The sequence below is a fragment of the Carcharhinus amblyrhynchos genome, chromosome 20 (genome assembly GCF_965287045.1).
Source record: "Carcharhinus amblyrhynchos chromosome 20, sCarAmb.v2.hapA, whole genome shotgun sequence".
NCBI lineage: Eukaryota > Metazoa > Chordata > Chondrichthyes > Carcharhiniformes > Carcharhinidae > Carcharhinus > Carcharhinus amblyrhynchos.
This window is the reverse complement of record NC_137343.1, coordinates 47,440,551-47,459,722: the sequence shown is the minus strand read 5'-3', so window position 1 is coordinate 47,459,722 and position 19,172 is coordinate 47,440,551. Positions and strand designations below refer to the sequence as shown.

The 19,172-nt window shown below is 46.3% G+C and overlaps 1 protein-coding gene across 1 annotated transcript in view; it reads right to left on the bottom strand.

The window, feature by feature from the left end:
* Positions 1 to 19,172, bottom strand: part of rsph14 (radial spoke head 14 homolog) — a 625,753-nt gene that overhangs the window by 4,036 nt on the left and 602,545 nt on the right. The window contains exon 5 of the mRNA XM_080208528.1: positions 13,811 to 13,947. Within this exon, the coding sequence (XP_080064654.1) occupies positions 13,811 to 13,947 (137 nt within the window). The remainder of the gene's footprint in view (positions 1 to 13,810; positions 13,948 to 19,172) is intronic.

The window sequence follows — 19,172 nt, the reverse complement described above, 5'->3', positions numbered from 1 at the left end:
ATTGTATTCCACACTGGAACCATCTAGAAAACTGGTCACCTGGTAATTACAAATATCAGGTGACTTGTGACAGCTATCTTAAGTCATTGCCTGCTTATTTTTTAAAGTCTTTTTGAAAGAGTTCAATATATGTTTTGTAGAGACTCAGTTCAACACAACATCTTGGGTACCGTCCGATCAACTCAACTCTCCCGGCTCCACATCCTGAACAACATCCAACCCCCTCACATAAGGACAGAAACTGCAAAGAAAAAGGTTCTAGGAGAAGGTTTACAGAACCCAAGCCTGCTGCTACAGAAGGACCTTACCAAGCTACCTCCCTTGTGCACGTCCCATCATGCCAGCCAGGTGTCTAAGACCACCATGCCAAGGAATCATAGCAGAGACCCTATGGCAGCAGGAATGGAAACAACACGTCACCATTAAAAACCGCATACCCACCAGACGATCCCACAGCCCGTCCATCCGGCTTCAACATGTCATGTCAACACTGGGCAGTCCTCAAATCAGCACAAATGGGGCCTGACAGGCTGGACTGCAGCTGTGGTACACCTCAATCAATGATTCAAAGATGTGCGGGTTAGGTTGGTTGGCCATGCTAACATTGCTCCTTAGTGTGTCCCAGGATGCTTAGGTTAGAGGGATTTGCGGGTAAAATGTGTAGCAATATGGGGGTTGGGCCTGGGTGGGATTGTGGTCGGTGCAAACTTGATGGGTGGAAGGGCCTCTTTCTGGACTGTAGGGTTCTATGATTCTATGGTCTATGACTCACATCAGGACTGCCCACTGACCAAATACAGTGGAGGGCTCAGGGCTCCATTTTGTCACTGCGGAAGCTATTACCTGGCTTGGTCATTACCGCACACACGGAAAAAAATCTGGGAATGATTCTCCCAGCTGCTGCACTGCAGGCTGGGAGACTCGAGCGGAGGTCATGGAGCAGGCTTCCCGCTGAAGGTCATGGCTTCCACGTATCTCCAGATTTCCAGAAATCGGCACAGAGCTGAATAAATTATTCAGATGCTGATTTTAATGTCATTAGTGAGCCAGGGACTGGAGTCTTTGGGCCCAGTATTCCACCCCACCCACATCCCTCGTAAGGTGTGTTTCACTTCAATGGGGGTTCACAATATCTCCCCACTATCTGGGAGCTGGCGGCCCGATCCTGCTGAGTGAAGGGAGGTCATGGAGGACCCCCCCCAGAGGGTGGGGGCATGAGGGGAGGCCCCCCGTGTGCCAGCCTGGCCCTGGACTGCCCAAGGGGCAAAGTGACAATGCTCACTGGGCAGTGCCAAAGAGGGGGTGGGGCCTACTGTGGCAGGGCTATTGGGGGCGGGGCCATCAGGGGCAGGGCCTCTGGGCAGGAAGTTGGTGAGGATGAGTGGTCCTGCTGCCTCTCTGCACTCAGTGGTGACAGAGAGAGAGAGGGAGGTCAGTGATCGGGCTGGCCATTGGGTTGGTGGGGGGTGGGGGGGGTGGAAATCAGCCTTCCAGGGGGATCAGGACTGCTGGTGGTGGGAGGAGACTGCTGAGTGGGAGGAAGGCGGGGAGATCGAGGCTGGCCCAGACACATCAGGGAGCCCAGCAATTGGGTGGTGGGGGGATCGCATGGCCAGCAATATGGGGTCGGGGGGCTGGCCAGTGATTGGGAGTCATGATGTGGAGATGCCGGCATTGGACTGGGATAAAACAGAAAGAAATCCCACAACACCAGTTTAAAGTCCAAACAGGTTTATTTGTAGCAAAAGCCGCAAGCTTTCGGGACAGCCTGTCCCTTCATCAACTGGCTGGGAGTGATTGGGACGCCAGCAGTGGGGGATACTGCGCATGTGCCGATCTCGGCACTGTCAGATCAGCGCGTGTGCAGTGGCCCACTCAGCACTATGCTGCTGGCCTCTCCAGCAGGAATAGGCTCTGCCCCCTGATTTTCAGCGTGATTTGACTAGTGCGCGCTGCAGTGCTCAGACCGTGGGAGATTCAACTGAAAAGACCAGCACGATTAACTCCAGTTTTTACGTGAACTCGACACATCAGTGTGACAACCCAAAGCTGGGGCTGTTTGGGGAAAACTCTCCTCCCCTTTTGAAGATATTACTGTTTGTTGCCCTGGTGCTTCGATGACCTGCAGCTGGTTCAGTTGATTCCTTCAGGAACTCTGTCTCTGCAGAGCTGTTACTTGCTGTTATTTTAAAAGCAAATAATATGCTTTCTCATCATGTGACTTCCAAAATTCAAAGTGTTTTTCCAAATAAGTAAGGTGGTTAAGTCAATGGTATACTTTGTATTGTGGCTTTCACAGCTTGAGAGTTTTAGATAGCTGGTATATTTAAAAAACCCATTCAATTCACAACATCCTTTGGAATTGGTTTCAGGAAAAAGCACTGAGTCAACATCAGTCTGGAAGGTTCTTTTTGTTGATGATCCATCCTTAAACAAGAGGAGGGGTGAATTCTCCTGATGAGTGTGAATGTCCATTAGAATCTTAGAATCTCTTCAGTGCAGAAGGAGGCCATTCGGCCCATCGAATCTGCACGGCCACAATCCCACCCAAGCCCTATCCCGTTAACTCCAGTTACTTACCCTAGCTCAACCCCCTGACACTATGGGACAACTTAGCATGGCCAATCCACCTGAACATCTTTGGAGTGTGGGAGGAAGCCAGAGCTCCTGGAGGAAACCCACACAGACACGGGGAGAATGTGCAAACTCCACACAGTCACCTGAGGCTGGAATTGAACAGTGGCTAACCACTGTGCTGCCCCTTATTAGGTATGTGTTTGAGACTCAAGACTGTCTGGAGCTCGAAAAGTCACTTGATTTTCAGCACACATTTTCATTGTTCATGTTCAAACTTTTGAAGTAATGGCTGAAAGTTTATTCTTTATTAGAACACGATTCTTGCAACTCCCTGAAAGTACCATAGCCAGCGGTCTCCAAAGTCCCTCTGATCTGCTACCATGACACCTCCTTTGATGCCCTGCTGGGTGCCTGGGAGCATTGGATCTTTCATAAATCCTTTTCAACAAATGAATTCAGCATTTGTAACAATCAGTTTTTCAGGGGTCGACTTGAAATAATCTGTCAACAGTCTGATAAAGTTATGGCGGATGGCACTGTAATGCTGAGCCCTTCAGAAGGGGCAAGGTTCCAAGTGATGGAGAGCACCTTGCAATACGGAGTTCTATTTCTTCTTCCTTATTTCTCTTGTGATTGTGTTTGATGCGTTTCCAGTGTTTCCGTTGATTGAGTTGCTCAAACACAGCATCTCTGGCTCAGTTGAACACCTTCTCAGAGAAGGCAATGTCGGCACAATGCTAAGCACCAATGTGGAGCTTCTCTTGTACGTCAGATGGTGAACCCACCTCAGGACCACCATCGTATATCAGACTCCATTGCTGCTCACACTTAAGGGCTAATTGGCGTTTTACAAACTTGGATTGGCTGTACATCTGCAGGAAGTCTGCTCGCCGCCTCTGGGGGAATATTAGGAAGGTGGTGAGTGAATTTGAGGTGCCTCAGATTAAATTTTCACATTCCCGTGCCTCCAACACTTGTCCCTCCATGATGCTATATTTGGGCATTCCACTGTGCCACTATCAGATTACGTTCCAATTTTCTTTGTATCTCCTCCCAAGGTAATCTGGATTTATTTTGGTGCGGGGAGAAAAGCCTGAACGTCCGAGTGTGACAGTGTGGTTAGAAAGTCAACTTTAGTGAATAAAGGCATGATCAGTGCGCTAACTCAAGTTGATTTCTGACTTCTTGTGTGAGGAACATTACACTAACACAGCTATAACAATGTCAAGTAACAGGCACAGAAACTGTCCATTGGTCTCAAAACAATGCATGATTCACTTGAGCCAACTTCCATGGGGCGGCACAGTGGTTAGCACTGCTGCTTCACAGCGCCAGCAATCAGGGTTCAATTCCAGCATCGGGCCACCGTCTTGCATGGAGTTTGCACATTCTCCCTGTATCTGTGTGGGTTTCCTCCGGGTGCTCCAATTTCCTCTCACAGTCCAAAGATGTGCGGGTTAGGTTGATTGGCTATGCTAAATTGCCCCTTAGTGTCAGGGGGATTAGCAGGGTAAATAGGTGAGATTATGCTGATAGGGATTGGGTGGGTTGTTGTTGGTGCAGGCTCGATGGGCTGAATGGCTCCTTCTGCACTGTTGGTATTATACGGTTCTACGGTATTCCCTCATCTAAACCTACCATTGTAACCCGTTATTCCCTCCCCCCTCATGTGTTTGTCAAATGAATCAATATTATTCACCCCGTGGTATCGAGTTTCCCACCACTCTCTGGGTAAAGAAGTTTCACTTGAATTCCCTGTGGGGCTCCAGGCTGGTTATCTGATATTGATGTCTCTCGTTTTGCTCTTCCCCATTGTATCTAATCCATTAAAACCTTTCATTGTTGTAAAGATCTCAATTAAGCCACATCCCGCTTTCTGGAGAAAAGAGACCCAGCCTGTTAATCATTTCCTGCTGTTTATAGCCACGATTGCTGGTATCATCCTTGTAGATTATCTCTGCACTCTCTCCAATGTCCCTATTTCCTGATAATATGGCAGCTAAAACTGCATACGGTATTCTCATTAATTATTTAATAAATTAGCTATTTAATAATTGCCAATAATTTGCCCACTCTAAAGTTTATGAATGACCTCCTGTCATTTGTTTTAGACATTCTCAGTGTTGACTATTCCTCCCCCAACACACAAAATGTTGCGTCATCCACAAATTTACAAATTGGGTGGAATTTTACGGCCTCGCTTGAGTGAGATTGGAAATCCTCACCCGAGGCCAGTGGACATTTCCGCTGTCCACCCCTCGCCCACTCTGATTCCATGGTGGGCGAGGAGGTAGAAATCTGGCTATTGTTTTCTGATTCCAAAGTCTGAATCGCTAATATAAATTGTGAACAGTAGTGGTTCCAGTACTGATCCTGTTCCCAGTCTCCGTCACAACCTCCAGTCGTAAATAATTATAATTTCACTTGGATTAACACAGCCAGGGCCCATTCTGGCTAACATCAGGCAGTATCAAATCACAATAGCAGTCTGAGTATTGCAACATTCACATATCATAGGATCACAGAATCATAAAATCCCTACACTGCATGAGGCCATTTGGCCCATCAAGCCTGCACTGCTAACAATCCTACCTAGTCCTATCCCTGTAACCCCATATATTTACGCTGCTAATCCCCCTAACACTGAGGGGCAATTTAGCGTGGCCAATCCACCTTACCCACATATCTTTGGACTGTGGGAGGAAACCAAAGTACCTGGAGGAAACCCATGCAGACACGGGGAGAATGTGCAAACTCCACACAGACAATGACGCAAGCTGGGAATTGAATCCGGGTCCTTGTCGTTGTGAGGTACCAGTGTTAACCACTGCACCACCGTGCCACTCGCAGGCACGAATGAAAGGAGAGAGCATTGAAGGGTGCATGATTCCATTCTCTGAACACAACCTCTGCCCTGGTTTTCCAATCCAGCATTCAAAGTTTGCAACTCCTGCTTTGTTACATAACTGACTGGATGTTAATTAACTCTCTGGACTGTACAAAAATATAAAATAATCAAGAAAGGAGCAGTGAGTAGTCTTTTTGATTATTCTCGCATGTGGCTGTGACAGCCAATTAATGAAACACTGTAAATCCTTTTAAATTATGCTTCGGTGTGTATTTTTTATCCTGTCCTGATGATCTTGAATCCTTTCCTTAATTAATTCTGTTGGATCTGTGTTTAACTCTTTCATTTAAAATTAATTTTTTAGTTTTGATACAATTTTTAGGCATTTTATGCATTTGGGGGTGGGGGGGAGATTTCAGTTTGAGGTAGGGGTGGATATTGATTTGTGAGACAGTGTAAAACAGGTGATTGTTTTACATGAAAGCAAATTACTGCCGGTGCTGGAATCTGAAATAAAAACAAAAAATGCTGGAAAATCTCAGCAGGTCGGACACCACCTGTGGAGAGAGAATAGAGTAAGAAGTCTCACAACACCAGGTTAAAGTCCAACAGGTTTATTTGGTAACAAACGCCACTAGCTTTCGGAGCGCTTGCTGCTCCTTCATCAGGTGAGCGGGAGTTCTGATCACAAACAAAGCATATAAAGACACACACTGTTTACAGAATACTGATTGGAATGTGAGTCTTTACAGCTAATCAAATCTTAAAGGTGCAGACAATGTGATATTGTATAGAATAGAGCCAACGTTTTGAGTTTGGGCAAAGAGTCATCCAGACTTGAAATATTGACTCTATTCTCTCTCCACAGATGCTGTTAGGCTGAGATTTTCCAGCATTTTTTGCGACTGGTTCACACCTCTCCAGATTCTTATATCCAATGAAAATTGGACTATTTCTTTCATGGGTAATAAACCTGTTTTAAGACTAAATAACAAGCTAAAGCTCAATTTCAGCATCTCAAACGACTCCCATAACCTTTGTACCTGATAATGCTTTCACCAGAAATTTGGGTGCATTTGTATAGTTGCCCAGGGATCACACGGGCAGCTTCTTCACTTTTGTTGGGTCCCCTGGGCAGAATTTAAACTGAGAAACAGGTGTAGGTCTGGGTGCAGGCAAGGATTCAACCTCCCCAAAATGTTGGCATACCCCAGACTCAAGAGGAACCTATTCACCTCCAGCTTTTAACTGGTGTTCCTGAGTTACACAGGAAAACTCTCATGATGACAAATCACTATATGGCAACATAGAATTCTGGCTTTAACAGTCAATGGCTTCCTGGGCCGTGTGAAAGTTATGATGTGGAGATGCCAGCGTTGGACTGGGGTAAACACAGTAAGAAGTCTGGTGTTGTCACCTGGTGTTGTCAGACTTCTTACTGTGTGAAAGTTGCCAGCATCAACACAGAAATACTGCAGCCATTAAGATACTGACATTACTACATTAAGATACTGACTGGCTACAAACTCTTTAAAGACTAAAATTGTACAGCTGCTTCTCTGTCTGTGTAAAAGGCTTGTTTCTCTGTCTGTGTGAAAGGCTTGTTTTCCTGTCTGTGTAGAGGGACTATGTTCACACAGTATTCTCTGAGAGTGTGTCTTCAGAGCTTCATTGGTGATTCCAAAATGTTTGAAGTCATTTCACCTATTTTGGGTGTTCCCTCATGGTATGCTTTTCTTGTTGCCAGTTCTGCCACAGGAATGGGGGCGGTTTATGAAGCTGGGGTTTGGGCCACGACTGAAAAGCAACCCAACCTCAATAGCAGCAGGAATAACCATAGCAGCTGCCTTTAACTTCACCACATACTGCTTGACAGGCAGAAGGGATAGGTATAGGGGCCCAACCAGGAGGAGGAGATAACACAGCATATAAGGGCAGGCAATCAGCTTTCTCGACATGCCTGGCCCTCAGCAGACCCAGGCCTTCCCAGCAGCGTGTGGTGATATCTGCAGCCTTGCGGCACAGGGCCTTCTCCTTGTGGACTAGCTGATCATACGTTCCAATGGCTGTCAAGGCCACCATAAGCTGCAATATTTTCACCTCTAGCTCTTTGCAGGTATTTTCATGGTGGCACCTGCAGGACTTCACAATCTCCTGCCCACACGTGGCCGGTGCCATGTTTGCCAGGGCCACCACTTACAACCACTTTGAAACTGATGAGGACAGTCAGAAGCAGAGGGCTCTCGCTTTTTGCTGGAGTGGATGAATCTCCACAGGTGTACAGTTTTATTGTGTACAGTTTTGGTCACTATCTAGATTCACTGCATTGGAATTTGTCATTGGGTTATGGGGAGAGTTACAGAGCAAAGAGATCTCGGGGTACAGGTTCATAGCTTCTTGAAAGTGGAGTCACAGGTGGACAGAGTGGTGAAGAAGGCATTCAGCGTGCTTGGTTTCATTGGTCAGAACATTGAATACAGGAGTTGGAATGTCTTGTTGAAGTTATACAAGACATTGGTAAGGCCACACTTGGAATTCTGTGTACAGCTCTGGTCACCCTATTATAGAAAGGATATTAAATTAGAAAGAGTGCAGAAGTGATTTACTAGGGTGTTACTGGGACTTGATGGTTTGAGTTATAAGGAGAGGCTGGATAGACAGGGACTTTATTCCCTGGAGCATAGGAGGCTTAGGGGTGATCTTATGGAGGTCTATAAAATAATGAGGGGCACAGATCAGCTAGATAGCCAACATCTTTTCCCAAAGGTAGGGGAATCTAAAACGAGAGGGCATAGGTTTAAAGTGAGAGGGTAGAGATAAAAAAGGGCCCAGAAGGGCAATTTTTTCATACAGAAAGTGGTGAGTGTCTGGAACAAGTTGCCAGAGCTAGTAGTAGAGGTGGGTACAATTTTGTCTTTCAAAAAGCATTTAGACAGTTATATGGGTAAGATGCATATAGAGGGATATGGGCCAAATGCGGACAATTGGGACTAGCTTAGTGGTAAAAACTGTGCGGCATGGATAAGTTGGACCAAAAGACCTGTTTCCATTCTGTAAACCTCTATGATCTGGACACATTCTGTGCTGTTGTATGTCGTGAAAGCCGCCTTGGAGAACGTTTATGACATACGACAGCGTAGAGCCACTGAGCAGAAACTGATAGTCAAGTTCTGCACACATGAGGACGGCCTCAACTGGTATCTTGGGTTCATGTCGCACTATTTGTAATCCCCATGACTTGCCTGGGCTTGCAACATCTCACTTGCTGTCCTGTCTGGAGACAATACACATCTCTTTAACCTATGCTTAATGCTCTCTCCGCTCACATTGTCTGCACCTTTAAGACTTGATTAGCTGTAAAGACTCGCGTTCTAATCAGTATTCTGTAAACTGAGTGTGTGCCTTTACATGCTCTGTTTGTGATCAGAACTCCCACTCACCTGATGAAGGGGCAAACCCCGAAAGCTAGTGGCGTTTACTACCAAATAAACCTGTTGGACTTTAACCTGGTGTTGTGAGACTTCTTACTGTGCAATCCATTCACCCAGCCATCACACTGCAGATTTTGAGGATATAAAGAGCACATTAATGGCTCCCAGAAGAACAAACTACTTCACCAGATTGCAAACACTGTCAGCCACTGATCCCAATCCTCCCTATTTCATGACAGGGAGTTGAGAGTTTGGGGCTCGTATGGTTTAAGATATCGTTCAGTAAGAGAGAAGTCATAGAATCATAAAATCCCCACACTGTAGAAGGCAATCCCACTAGCCCCTATCCCCGTAACCCCACATATTTAGCTTGCTAATCCCTCTAACCTATACATCTTGGGACCAAGGATCAATTTAGCATGGCCAATCAACCTAATCTGCACATCTTTGGACTGTGGAAGGAAACTAGAGCACCTGGAGGAAACCCACGCAGACATGGACAGAACATGCAAACTCCATATAGTCACCTAAGGCCAGAATTGAACCCGGGTCTCTGGCGCTGTGAGGCAACAGTGCTACCCACTGTGACACTGTGCCAGTAAACGGTAGGAAGTAGTCCTTGTTAGAATGTAACCGGTGACAACCTTGTATCAAATGTAATTTGACCAATGGTAACAAGCTTTAAAGGTCAGCTGACCCAGTAAACCATGGAACCAATTACAGAAAGATGTAATGGTCAACTGACCAGCAGACTCACTATAAATAAGAACCTGTTGGGGATTGTGGGGAGCTTGGAGTGGTCCAGGGTGAGGCCCCAAATTTAGAGTAATGAAGTTTCTTTATGAAACCCTTTCTTTGATTTATAAGTTGGAGTAAGTTTTCTTACATTTTTATTGTCTGCATTTGAAGAGTTCCTTCTGAGGAAACATCCCTCCCTGTTCACTTTGCAGAGTCACAGCATAGAAGGAGGCCATGTGTGCTGGCTGTCCACAGGAGCAATTTACCTTGTGCCACTCCCACCTTCTCCCTGTGGCCCTGCACATTCTGACTTTTCAGATATTAATCTAATTCCCCCTTGATTGCCTGTGGGTTAGCACTGCTGCTTCACAGCGCCAGGGACTCAGGTTCAACTCCAGCCTTGGGGCACAGTCTGTGTGGAGTTTGCACATTCTCCCTATGTGTCTGCGTGGGTTTCCTCCTACAGTCTAAAGACGTGTGGGTTAGGTGGATTGGCCATGCTGAATGTGCAGGGTTAAGGGATGGTGGGAGGGGGAGGTGGTCTCCTTCTACAATGTAGCAATTCTATGAATCTGCCTTGGCCACACTCAGACAGCGAATCCCAATCCAAACAAGCTGCATGGAAAAGATTTTCTTCATGCTGTCATTGCTCCTTTTGCCAATTCATTTAAATCTATGTCCTCTTGTTTTCAATTCTTCCACCATTGGGAACAGTTTTCCCCTATCCACTCTTTCTGATTACACTAAAAGCCACTCCGAATAAAAGGAGGAACAGTTTGTTCCTACACCTCAACTTGGGTACAGTCCGGAACGCTCACTGACTCTACAATTAAAATTTGGTCCCTAACAAGGTGAGGACAGGGGAGGGGAGGAGGAGATGGGTGGCCCATGTGAGGTGGGGGTGGGGAGGGGATTGGGGGAGGATGGGGGGGTGGTGTGGAAATGGCAGTTCCATTGCATGTTTCCAGAACAGTGCACTACTCCCTGCATGGACCACAATCAAATATTGGAAAACTAAACACTCCCAACCTGTGATTTTCCATCCATTAACTTCATTGTAATTATTTGCTGCCAATACAGGTCAACAACAACAACTTAAATTCATGTATTTAAAAAAGAAAGACTTTTCACCACTGCCGGATATCTCAGAGCATTTATAGCCAATGACGGACTTTTCTTGGAGTGTAGTTGCAGTTGTAATGTAGGAAATATGGCAGCTAATTTCTGCTCTGCAAACTGTCACAAAAGCAGTTCCATATTATTTTATTTATTAGTGTCACATGTAGGCTTACATTAACACTGCAATGAAGTTACTGTGAAAATCCCCTAGTCGCCACATTCCAGCACCTGATTGGGTACACTGAGGGAAAATTTAGCATGGCCAATGCACCTAAACAGCACTTCTTTCGGACTATAGGAGGAAACTGGAGCACCCAGAGGAATCCTACGCAGACACGGGGAGAACGTGCAGACTCCCTGTCAGGAATCGAACCCAGGTCCCTGGCGCTCTGAGGCAGCATTGCTAACCACTGTGTCACCATGCCACTGAATGAACTGACAATCTGTTTCTTTGAGATGTTGATCGAGGGATGAACACTGGTCAGGACACCAGCGATAACTCTGAAATTGAGCCATGCGATCTTTTAAACCCATCCAAGCAAGCAAGTGGGGCATTGGTTTAACATCTCATCTGAAAGGCAGCACCTTCGGCAGTGTAGCACTCCCTCAGTCCTGCACCGGAGGGTCAGCCTCCATGTTTGTGCTTGGGAATGTCTGATCAGCCATGATCCTATTGAATGCTGAAGGAGGCTTAAGGGGCCGAATGGCCTATTTCTTCTGGTCTTCAGAGCTTTGAGTTTTTTTGTTGAATTTTTGACTCAAAACGTTAACTCTGGTTCCCTCTCCTGATTTCATTTCAGTTTGCAGCACCAGCCGTATTTTGCTGTTATTTGACATTCCGAGAAGCTCAATGGGGAAGATGCTGAGAGGATGTTCCCCTCGTTAGGGAATCTGGAACTCATTTCAGAATAAAGGGTCTCCCATTCAAGACAGAGATGAGGAGGAGTTTCTTCTTTTAGAGGGTCGTTATTGTTTGGAATTCTCTTCCCAAGAGCACAATGGAGGCTGGGGCATTGAATATATTCAAAGTTAAATCAGGCAGAAGTCTAGTTCACTTGGACATTAAGGATTGTGGGGCAGGGCAGGCAAAAGAATGCACTTAAGGACACAATTGGATCAGTCTTACTGAATGACAAAGCGGGTTTGATGGGCCAAATGGCTTCCTGCTCCTATCTCTTGTAATCTCCAGCACTCAGTTCAATCCAGCCCAGGAGCGCAGCTGCAGACTAGTGAGTTTGATGTGTTTCCCAGTTCAGTCTGCATTGGTGGACAAGTTGGGCATCAATTTTCCCTGGATGCTTTAGGTGCTAAAGGATCTAAATGGTGGTCAGAATGGTGATCTTACGCTGCCCTCCCTACCCCTCAATTTCAGCCATCTTGGTAAAGTAACTGGAGGTTCATTAAGAAAATGTGTTGGTCAGGTGTTCCTCTCTGGCCAGCTGACTGTAAGTAAACAGTTCATATTGTTCACACTTGCTGCTGCTGGTTTGAAGAGGACTTTTGGAACACATCGGAGACTTTCTGGGGCATTTTATCAAGACTTTCCCAACAATTCAACAGCTTTCATTCTGGAAATTTCCTGACTAGTTCATTAAGTTGCTGTGTCACTGTAGCTATTGGATAAGAATCATAGAATCCCTACAGTGTAGAAGGAGGCCATTTGGCCCATTGAGCCTGCACCGACCACAATCCCACCCAGACTGTATCCCCGTAACCCCATATATCTACCCTACTAGTCCCCCTGACACTAAGGGAAAATTTTCCAAGGCCAATCTGCCTAACCCGCACATCTTTGGACTGTGGGAGGAATGATGTGGGTATGCCGGCGTTGGACTGGTGTAAACACAGTAAAAAGTCTGACAACACCAGGTTTTAGTCCAACCTATTTATTTGATAATATACTCGCAAGCTTTCGGGTTAGCCCCTTCGTCAGGTGAATGGAGAGTTCTGGTGAATGGAGAACTCTCCATTCACCTGACGAAGGGGCTAACCCGAAAGCTTGCGAGTATATTATCAAATAAATAGGTTGGACTAAAACCTGGTGTTGTCAGACTTTTTACTGTGGGAGGAAACCAGAGCACCTGGAGGGAACACACAGGAAGTACATGCAAACTCCACACAGACAGTCATCCAAGGCCGGAATTGAACCTGTGCTCCGGGCACTGTGAGGCAGCAGTGCTAACCACTGTGCCACCATGCCAACTTATAAAAGACAGCAGGAGAAAGGGAGTTTTCAATTGTGAGCATCTTCACCCCCTTGGTCTGTATGAGGAATTGGAAGAGGGCAAGAGGCCAGATGGAGCAACCCAGCTGCTGCAGAGGAGAGGAACAGAAGGAAGCAGTAGACCCCTGTCTCCCCTCAGTCCTTATGTACAGGACATCCATCCCCTGCATCTCCTCCACCAGACCACTGGTGTAATGTGTGAAAAACCTATGTACCCTCCTCCTTGGTCCCTGATGAAACTTAAAGTTTTTTTAATTCATTCATAGGACATGGGTGTTGCTGGCTGGCTAACATTTATTGCCCAGAGGGCTGTTGAGAGTCAACCATGTTACTGGACTCTGGAGTCACATGTAGGCCAGACCGGGTAAGGACGGCAGATTTCCTTCCCTAAAGGACATTAGTGAACCAGATGGATTTTTCCAACAATGGTTTCATGATCATCAGTAGATTCTTAATTCCAGATTTTTTTTATTGAATTCAAATTCCACCACCTGTCATGGCAAGATTCAAACCTGGGTCTCCAGAACATTAGCAGAGTTTCTGAATTAATAGTCTAGCGATAATACCACGAGGCCATCACCTCCCCATATTGAGAGTTAGCCAGGACACTCCATACATTCAGTGAGAGTGGGTGTGTAACTCAGATTCTCTGCGTCACAAAACTTGTATCTAATCACAGCTTGAATGGTAAAACCTGCAGGTGTCTGCTCAGCACCTCCAGGTAAATTCAAATTCCAGTCATCAGCAATTGGGCCCAAAACTGGGTGTTAAAGTCAGACTTTCAAATAGGCATGTTGTATTATTACAGCACCGAATCAGCACCTGTCTGTACCTGTCCATCAAATTAACCTCCAACGACTGTCAGTCACTGACCTTGTGTGGTGATGGTGGCAAACATTAACGCTCCAGCTGCTGCAGCCCTGACCTCAGGGTCTGAATCACTTAGCAACTCCACCAGGATGGGAATCACCTCCTCATTGCAAACTTTATTCTTCCCTTCTAAAGCCACACTGAATGACAAAGAAAACACAAGACGTGGTCAACAAAGCATACGTGTTCCTGTATATCAGACTGGAATCTTAAACACAATTATTATAGGCAGAGTAATTTCCTAACTACATAAAACAGAGTACATGATTAATCTGCAGCCATTCATTGTGATGAAGCCAGCATGTTAAATTCACCACTTTAGATGATTGCCACATACAACCAGCACAAACTGAATTGGTTTCACACAGCAGCAGGGGAACCAATAACCTAAGTGCTGCTTAATGACAGCTTGTACCTCTTAAAGGGGAGGCGAGAGTGCCTGGAATAGTTGTTGGAAATATTTTGTGATCTGAATTGGTGCCATCAAAGTTTAAAGAATGATGGAACATGATAGAGAGTGTCGCCAGGTTTTCACTGGAGGCCTTGGGGAAAGGGGTGGAACAGAGGGTCAATGTCCCAGGGGGAGCAGGACATCTTCCACACATGCTAAGAAGCCAATGGGAAGAAAAAAATGGCTGGATTCTCCGGCCTCGCCCGCGGCTGGGATTCTCCGGCCTCGCCCACGGCTGGGATTCTCCAGTACTGTGACTGTAAATGGAGCTGGTAGCGGAGTATGTGAGATTATTCTCTGGTGGGGGAGTGGCGGAGGGGGAGGAGAGAGGGCCTGATCCTTCTCTGGTAGGGTGAAGGGAGGAGAGAGGCCAAATGTTTCTCTGGTGGGGGGTGTAGGGGGGACCGCTGCCACTCTTCAGGCGATCAATGGGGGGAGAAGTGGGGCAGGTGGTTGCGATCGGTCTGGGTAGTGGGGGGGGAGGGGGGTGCACTGGGTGGATAAGTTATGTTGTGGGAGTGGGGTGATGTCCTGCTTTTCACCTCGTGCCTCATTATCCGCTTTTTGGGGCCTGGGAGCAATGTAACAGGGGTGTGTTTTCCAAATTTTTTTCACTGCGCATGCAAAGTTCAAAGCTGTGGTCGGAGCTGTAGTGTTTCGGGTGCAATAAGACCCGCTGATTGCATATGGGGGCGCCTGAGAGCAGGTTTCCAAGTCGGATCTGAATTGCGCCCAGATTCAGCACTTAGAATCAAAATGTTAAAACCGGGCCCAGAGTTTCCTCTTCATCACTCTCTCCCTGTTCTTCCATCTCCTGCTCCTCTATCACCATCAGGCCAGGATGCAATTTTTCAGTATCTGTAAGGCAAAGGCTAGGGTTATGGCAGAGGGAGAGTGCAGGGTGTCTGGAGCACTTTTCCCCTGTGGATAGATCACATCTTTACCCCCCCTCCACAAGGCTTCTAGTGCCTTGTCAGTGAAATTAGAGCACCATCTCTCCCTGCTGCACCAAATTCGTTCTTCTTCCTGTCCAGACTCTCTTCCCACACAATCCCAGCACCTGCTGCAGCCAGGATGCGCCTCCACTTTAAGAGATGCAGGTGCCCTCAAGGAGAGCTGAGCCTCCTGCTGAGGTGTGCAGTCACTCAACAGCATGTGTAGCACTTACTGCACACAGCAATCATACAGATTAGCAGGCAGTACTAACCTGGCAGCCAGCACACTGCAGCAACCCAGCATGGTGCTGCTTCTGATGGCCAATATCTCAGCTTCCTTTGTAGCAAATGCTGCCATCACCAAAGGGGTGAGCATTGCAGCAGAGGCTCCAATTCAAGTCATACAAGCTTAGACTGCCACCCTCCTGGCTCTGGATGCCAATGTTCAAAGAGGTGTGAAGCTCTGACCTGGGACCTGGGAGTTTGCCAGAGGCTCCTGGAGTACAAACCTGATGACATCTCCCAGGGTGACAGCTTTTATACTCTCATCCTTACAACTGGTGCCCCGTTGTTGGTGCCAGCCAGCCAGCCGTGATTGCTGGAGCCCAGGCTGTGCTGCTGCAGTCTGAACTGGGTCTGATACACCCAGGGCCACTCAGATTCACTCTCTCAGCCTGACTGCTGTCTCCTCAGAGAATACCACATTACTGGGGGTCTGGAGTCACATGTAAGCCAGAGAGCAGATTTCCACTCTGAGTGAACCAGTGGGTTTTCCAGAACAATTAATGATTGTTCATTGGTCGTTGTTATTGAGACAAATGTCATATTCCAGATTTATTCAGTAAATTCAAAATCCACCAGCTGTCCTGGTGGGATTTGAACCCAGGTCCCCAGAGTATTAGTCTGGGTCTCTGGATTACTAATCCAGTATGTCACCATTTCCCCTCCACTATATTCAGCAGTAGACTGAAAACTGTAGGTGTAGCCTGGAAGGAGGCAAACGTATCAAAGTTGAGAGTCAAGGTCAGCATGACAGCCAGGAGCAATGATGTCCTTGTCCTGATGAAGGGTCACCCAGACTCGAAACGTTGGCTTTATTCTCTCTCCACAGATACTGAGATTCTGCAGCATTTTCTGTCTTTGTTTCAGATTCAGCATCCGCAGTATTTTGCCTTGATCTTGACCTGCTTCGAGATTGGAGTTCTGGCTACAGCAGTTAGCAGATTTCAGACTTCTCTCGTGTTGGTCATCGCTGAGGTTGAGGAAAGTGAATTGCTCCCAAAAGACCAAGATATTGTCTCTGACTGAGAGCCTCACCCTACCCCCTCTTCCAGCGGCATGTCCTGTGTTGTGTGGCCTCTCTTCATGCCCTCAGTCATGCTCAGTTCCAAGAGGAATCCTGACCAGACCACTCGTGCCTGGAAGCTACCTGTTTCTGTGCAAGCCTTGACAAGCACCTGGTAAAGTGCTTCAGCAGCAGCCAGAGCACACTCCGCAGACTATTCAAACTTTAACCAAGCTCCAGGAATGCTGAGGATTGCAGCAGCAGCCAGAAGGAATTAATCCACCGAGTAACCTGAAAGGAATCGATGATCCCTTTAAGCATCACCGGTGGGTGTCCTTCAGAATGTTTGGAATTATATTCAGCTGCGGAAGGTTAAGGGAAGTTGTAGGTTGGATTTCAATGTTCACAGATGTCAGTGTTGGCACCAGCTCAGCATTACACACTCATTAACATCACAATCTACCGGCTCTGCACTTTCAGCGGTCATTACGTGTGCACAGACCTCTTTCCCAGAATGGCACTTGGTGAATTTACTGCTGGAAGTGTGCACGTGCACACCTCGGAGGCAGCCTTTGATGATCCGAAGGTTGATTAAATGATAAAACATTGCCTACACACCCAATCCCTCCCTCTCGGAATCGACAGCCTAGAGAGTCAATGCATCTTTTTATGGTCCACACAAGACTCTGCCCACTTCATCAGCCTATCCTATTATTTCATTTTCCCTCATGTGCTCATCTAGCTTCCTCTTAAATACATCTACATCTATTTGCTGAAGCTATTTCATCTGGTCACAGATTGCACATTTTTACTGATAAATATCCCCTGGATTTTCTGCTGGAGCGATTATGACTCCCTTATCCTAAATACTCTCTAAATACTGGTCTCCCCCCAAAGCGAAGAGTCTTCATATTTAATAGAATTTTAAAACCAATTTCTGTATAATTTATTCTATTTAATATTTGAAATCCATGAAGGTTAAGAGTTCACTCCTAATTAATTTATGATAAAACACATTGATACCGAGGGATTAATTTTCACTGGTAACACACAGGTTAATGTGTTCAGTGAAAATTCATTTCTGCACCATTTTAATGCAGTGAAGATTAATTTTCAATGCATTAAGAACACACCAGTGAAGGATATTAAACCCCTCAGCATATATCTAACTCATTCTGTGCTCATCATCATGACTACTTGATAAATATATTTGTATGCTAATTTTTTAAACTTCTGTTTATTCATTCTCGGGTCGTGGGCATCGCTGGCTAGACCAGCATTTATTACCCATCCCTAATTGCCCTTGTGAAGGTGGTGGTGAGCTGCTTTCTTGTCCCACTGCAGTCCATGTACTGTAGGTACATCCATAGTGCTGTTAGGGAGGGAGCTCCAGGATTTTGATCCAGCAACAGTGAAAGAATGGCCAATATATTTCCAAACCAGGATGGTGAGTGGCTTGGAGGTGAACCTGAAGATGTTCCCATCTGCCTGCTGCCCTTGCTCTTCTATGTGGTAGAAGTCACATGTTTGGAAGGTATGGGACGAAGGAGCAGTAGATTTTGTAGATGGACACACTGCTGCCACTGTGCATCGGTGGTGGAAAGAGTGAATGTTGAAAGTGGTGGACAGGATGCAGATCAAGTGGGCTGCCTTACCCGGATGGTGTCAAATTTCTTATGTGTTGTTAAGGCTGCACATATCCAGCCAAGTGGAGAGTATTCCATCACACGCCTGACTTGTGACTCGCAAATGATGGTCAAGCTTTAGGGTGACAGGTGATGAGTTATTTGATTCCCAACCTCTGACCTGCTCTTGTAGCCTCTGTATTAATATGGCTGTTCCAGCTTAATTTCTGGTGAATGGGAAGCCCAGGATGTTGACATTGGAGAATTCAGCAATAGCAATGGAATTGAATATCAAGGAGAGATGGTTAGATTCTCCCTTATTGGTGATAGTCATTGCCTGGCATTTGTGTGGCGCGAATGTTATTTGCCACTTATCAGCCCAAGTCCGGATATTATCCAGGTCTTGCTGCATATGGACAAGAGCAACTTCAGTCTATTCTACTTTATTCTGGAGTTGCTGTGTCTTGTTAGGCGACAATTCGAAGGACATTGGTGGGCATTCTGTACCTGACAATGAAGATTGTCGTACTTAATGCCAGGGGCTGGCTGTTGAATAGCAAACTGTGCACAAGACCCAGTTACATCTCTGAATGTGTGGCACACTGCAGCATTGCTCAGAGCAAGCCAATCAACAAGCCTTTCCGTTTTAAGAAACACCTTCACTCAGCCCACAAGCAGGACCCTAAACTTGCTGTTTCTTGTCATTTCAACTCACCATCTTGTTCTCATGCCCACATGTCCATCCTTGGCCTGTTGCAATATTCCAGTGAAGCCCAGTGCAAACTGAAGCAGCAACACCTTGGGCGAGATTTTCCGACCAAGTTCGCCCTGAAACCAGAAAATCCCGCCCAAGGTCAATGGAACTTTCTACGATCCCCCCCTCAATCACTCTGATTCCTGTGGCAAGCAGACTGGGAAAATTCGCCACCTCATCATCCAATTAGGCATGTCACAGCCGTCAGGACTCCATATTGTATTCCATAAATTTAACAATGACCTTTCTCTTCCATCTTGACCCTATTTTAAAATCCAAACATTTTTTTGTCCCAACACAAACCCACCAACGCCC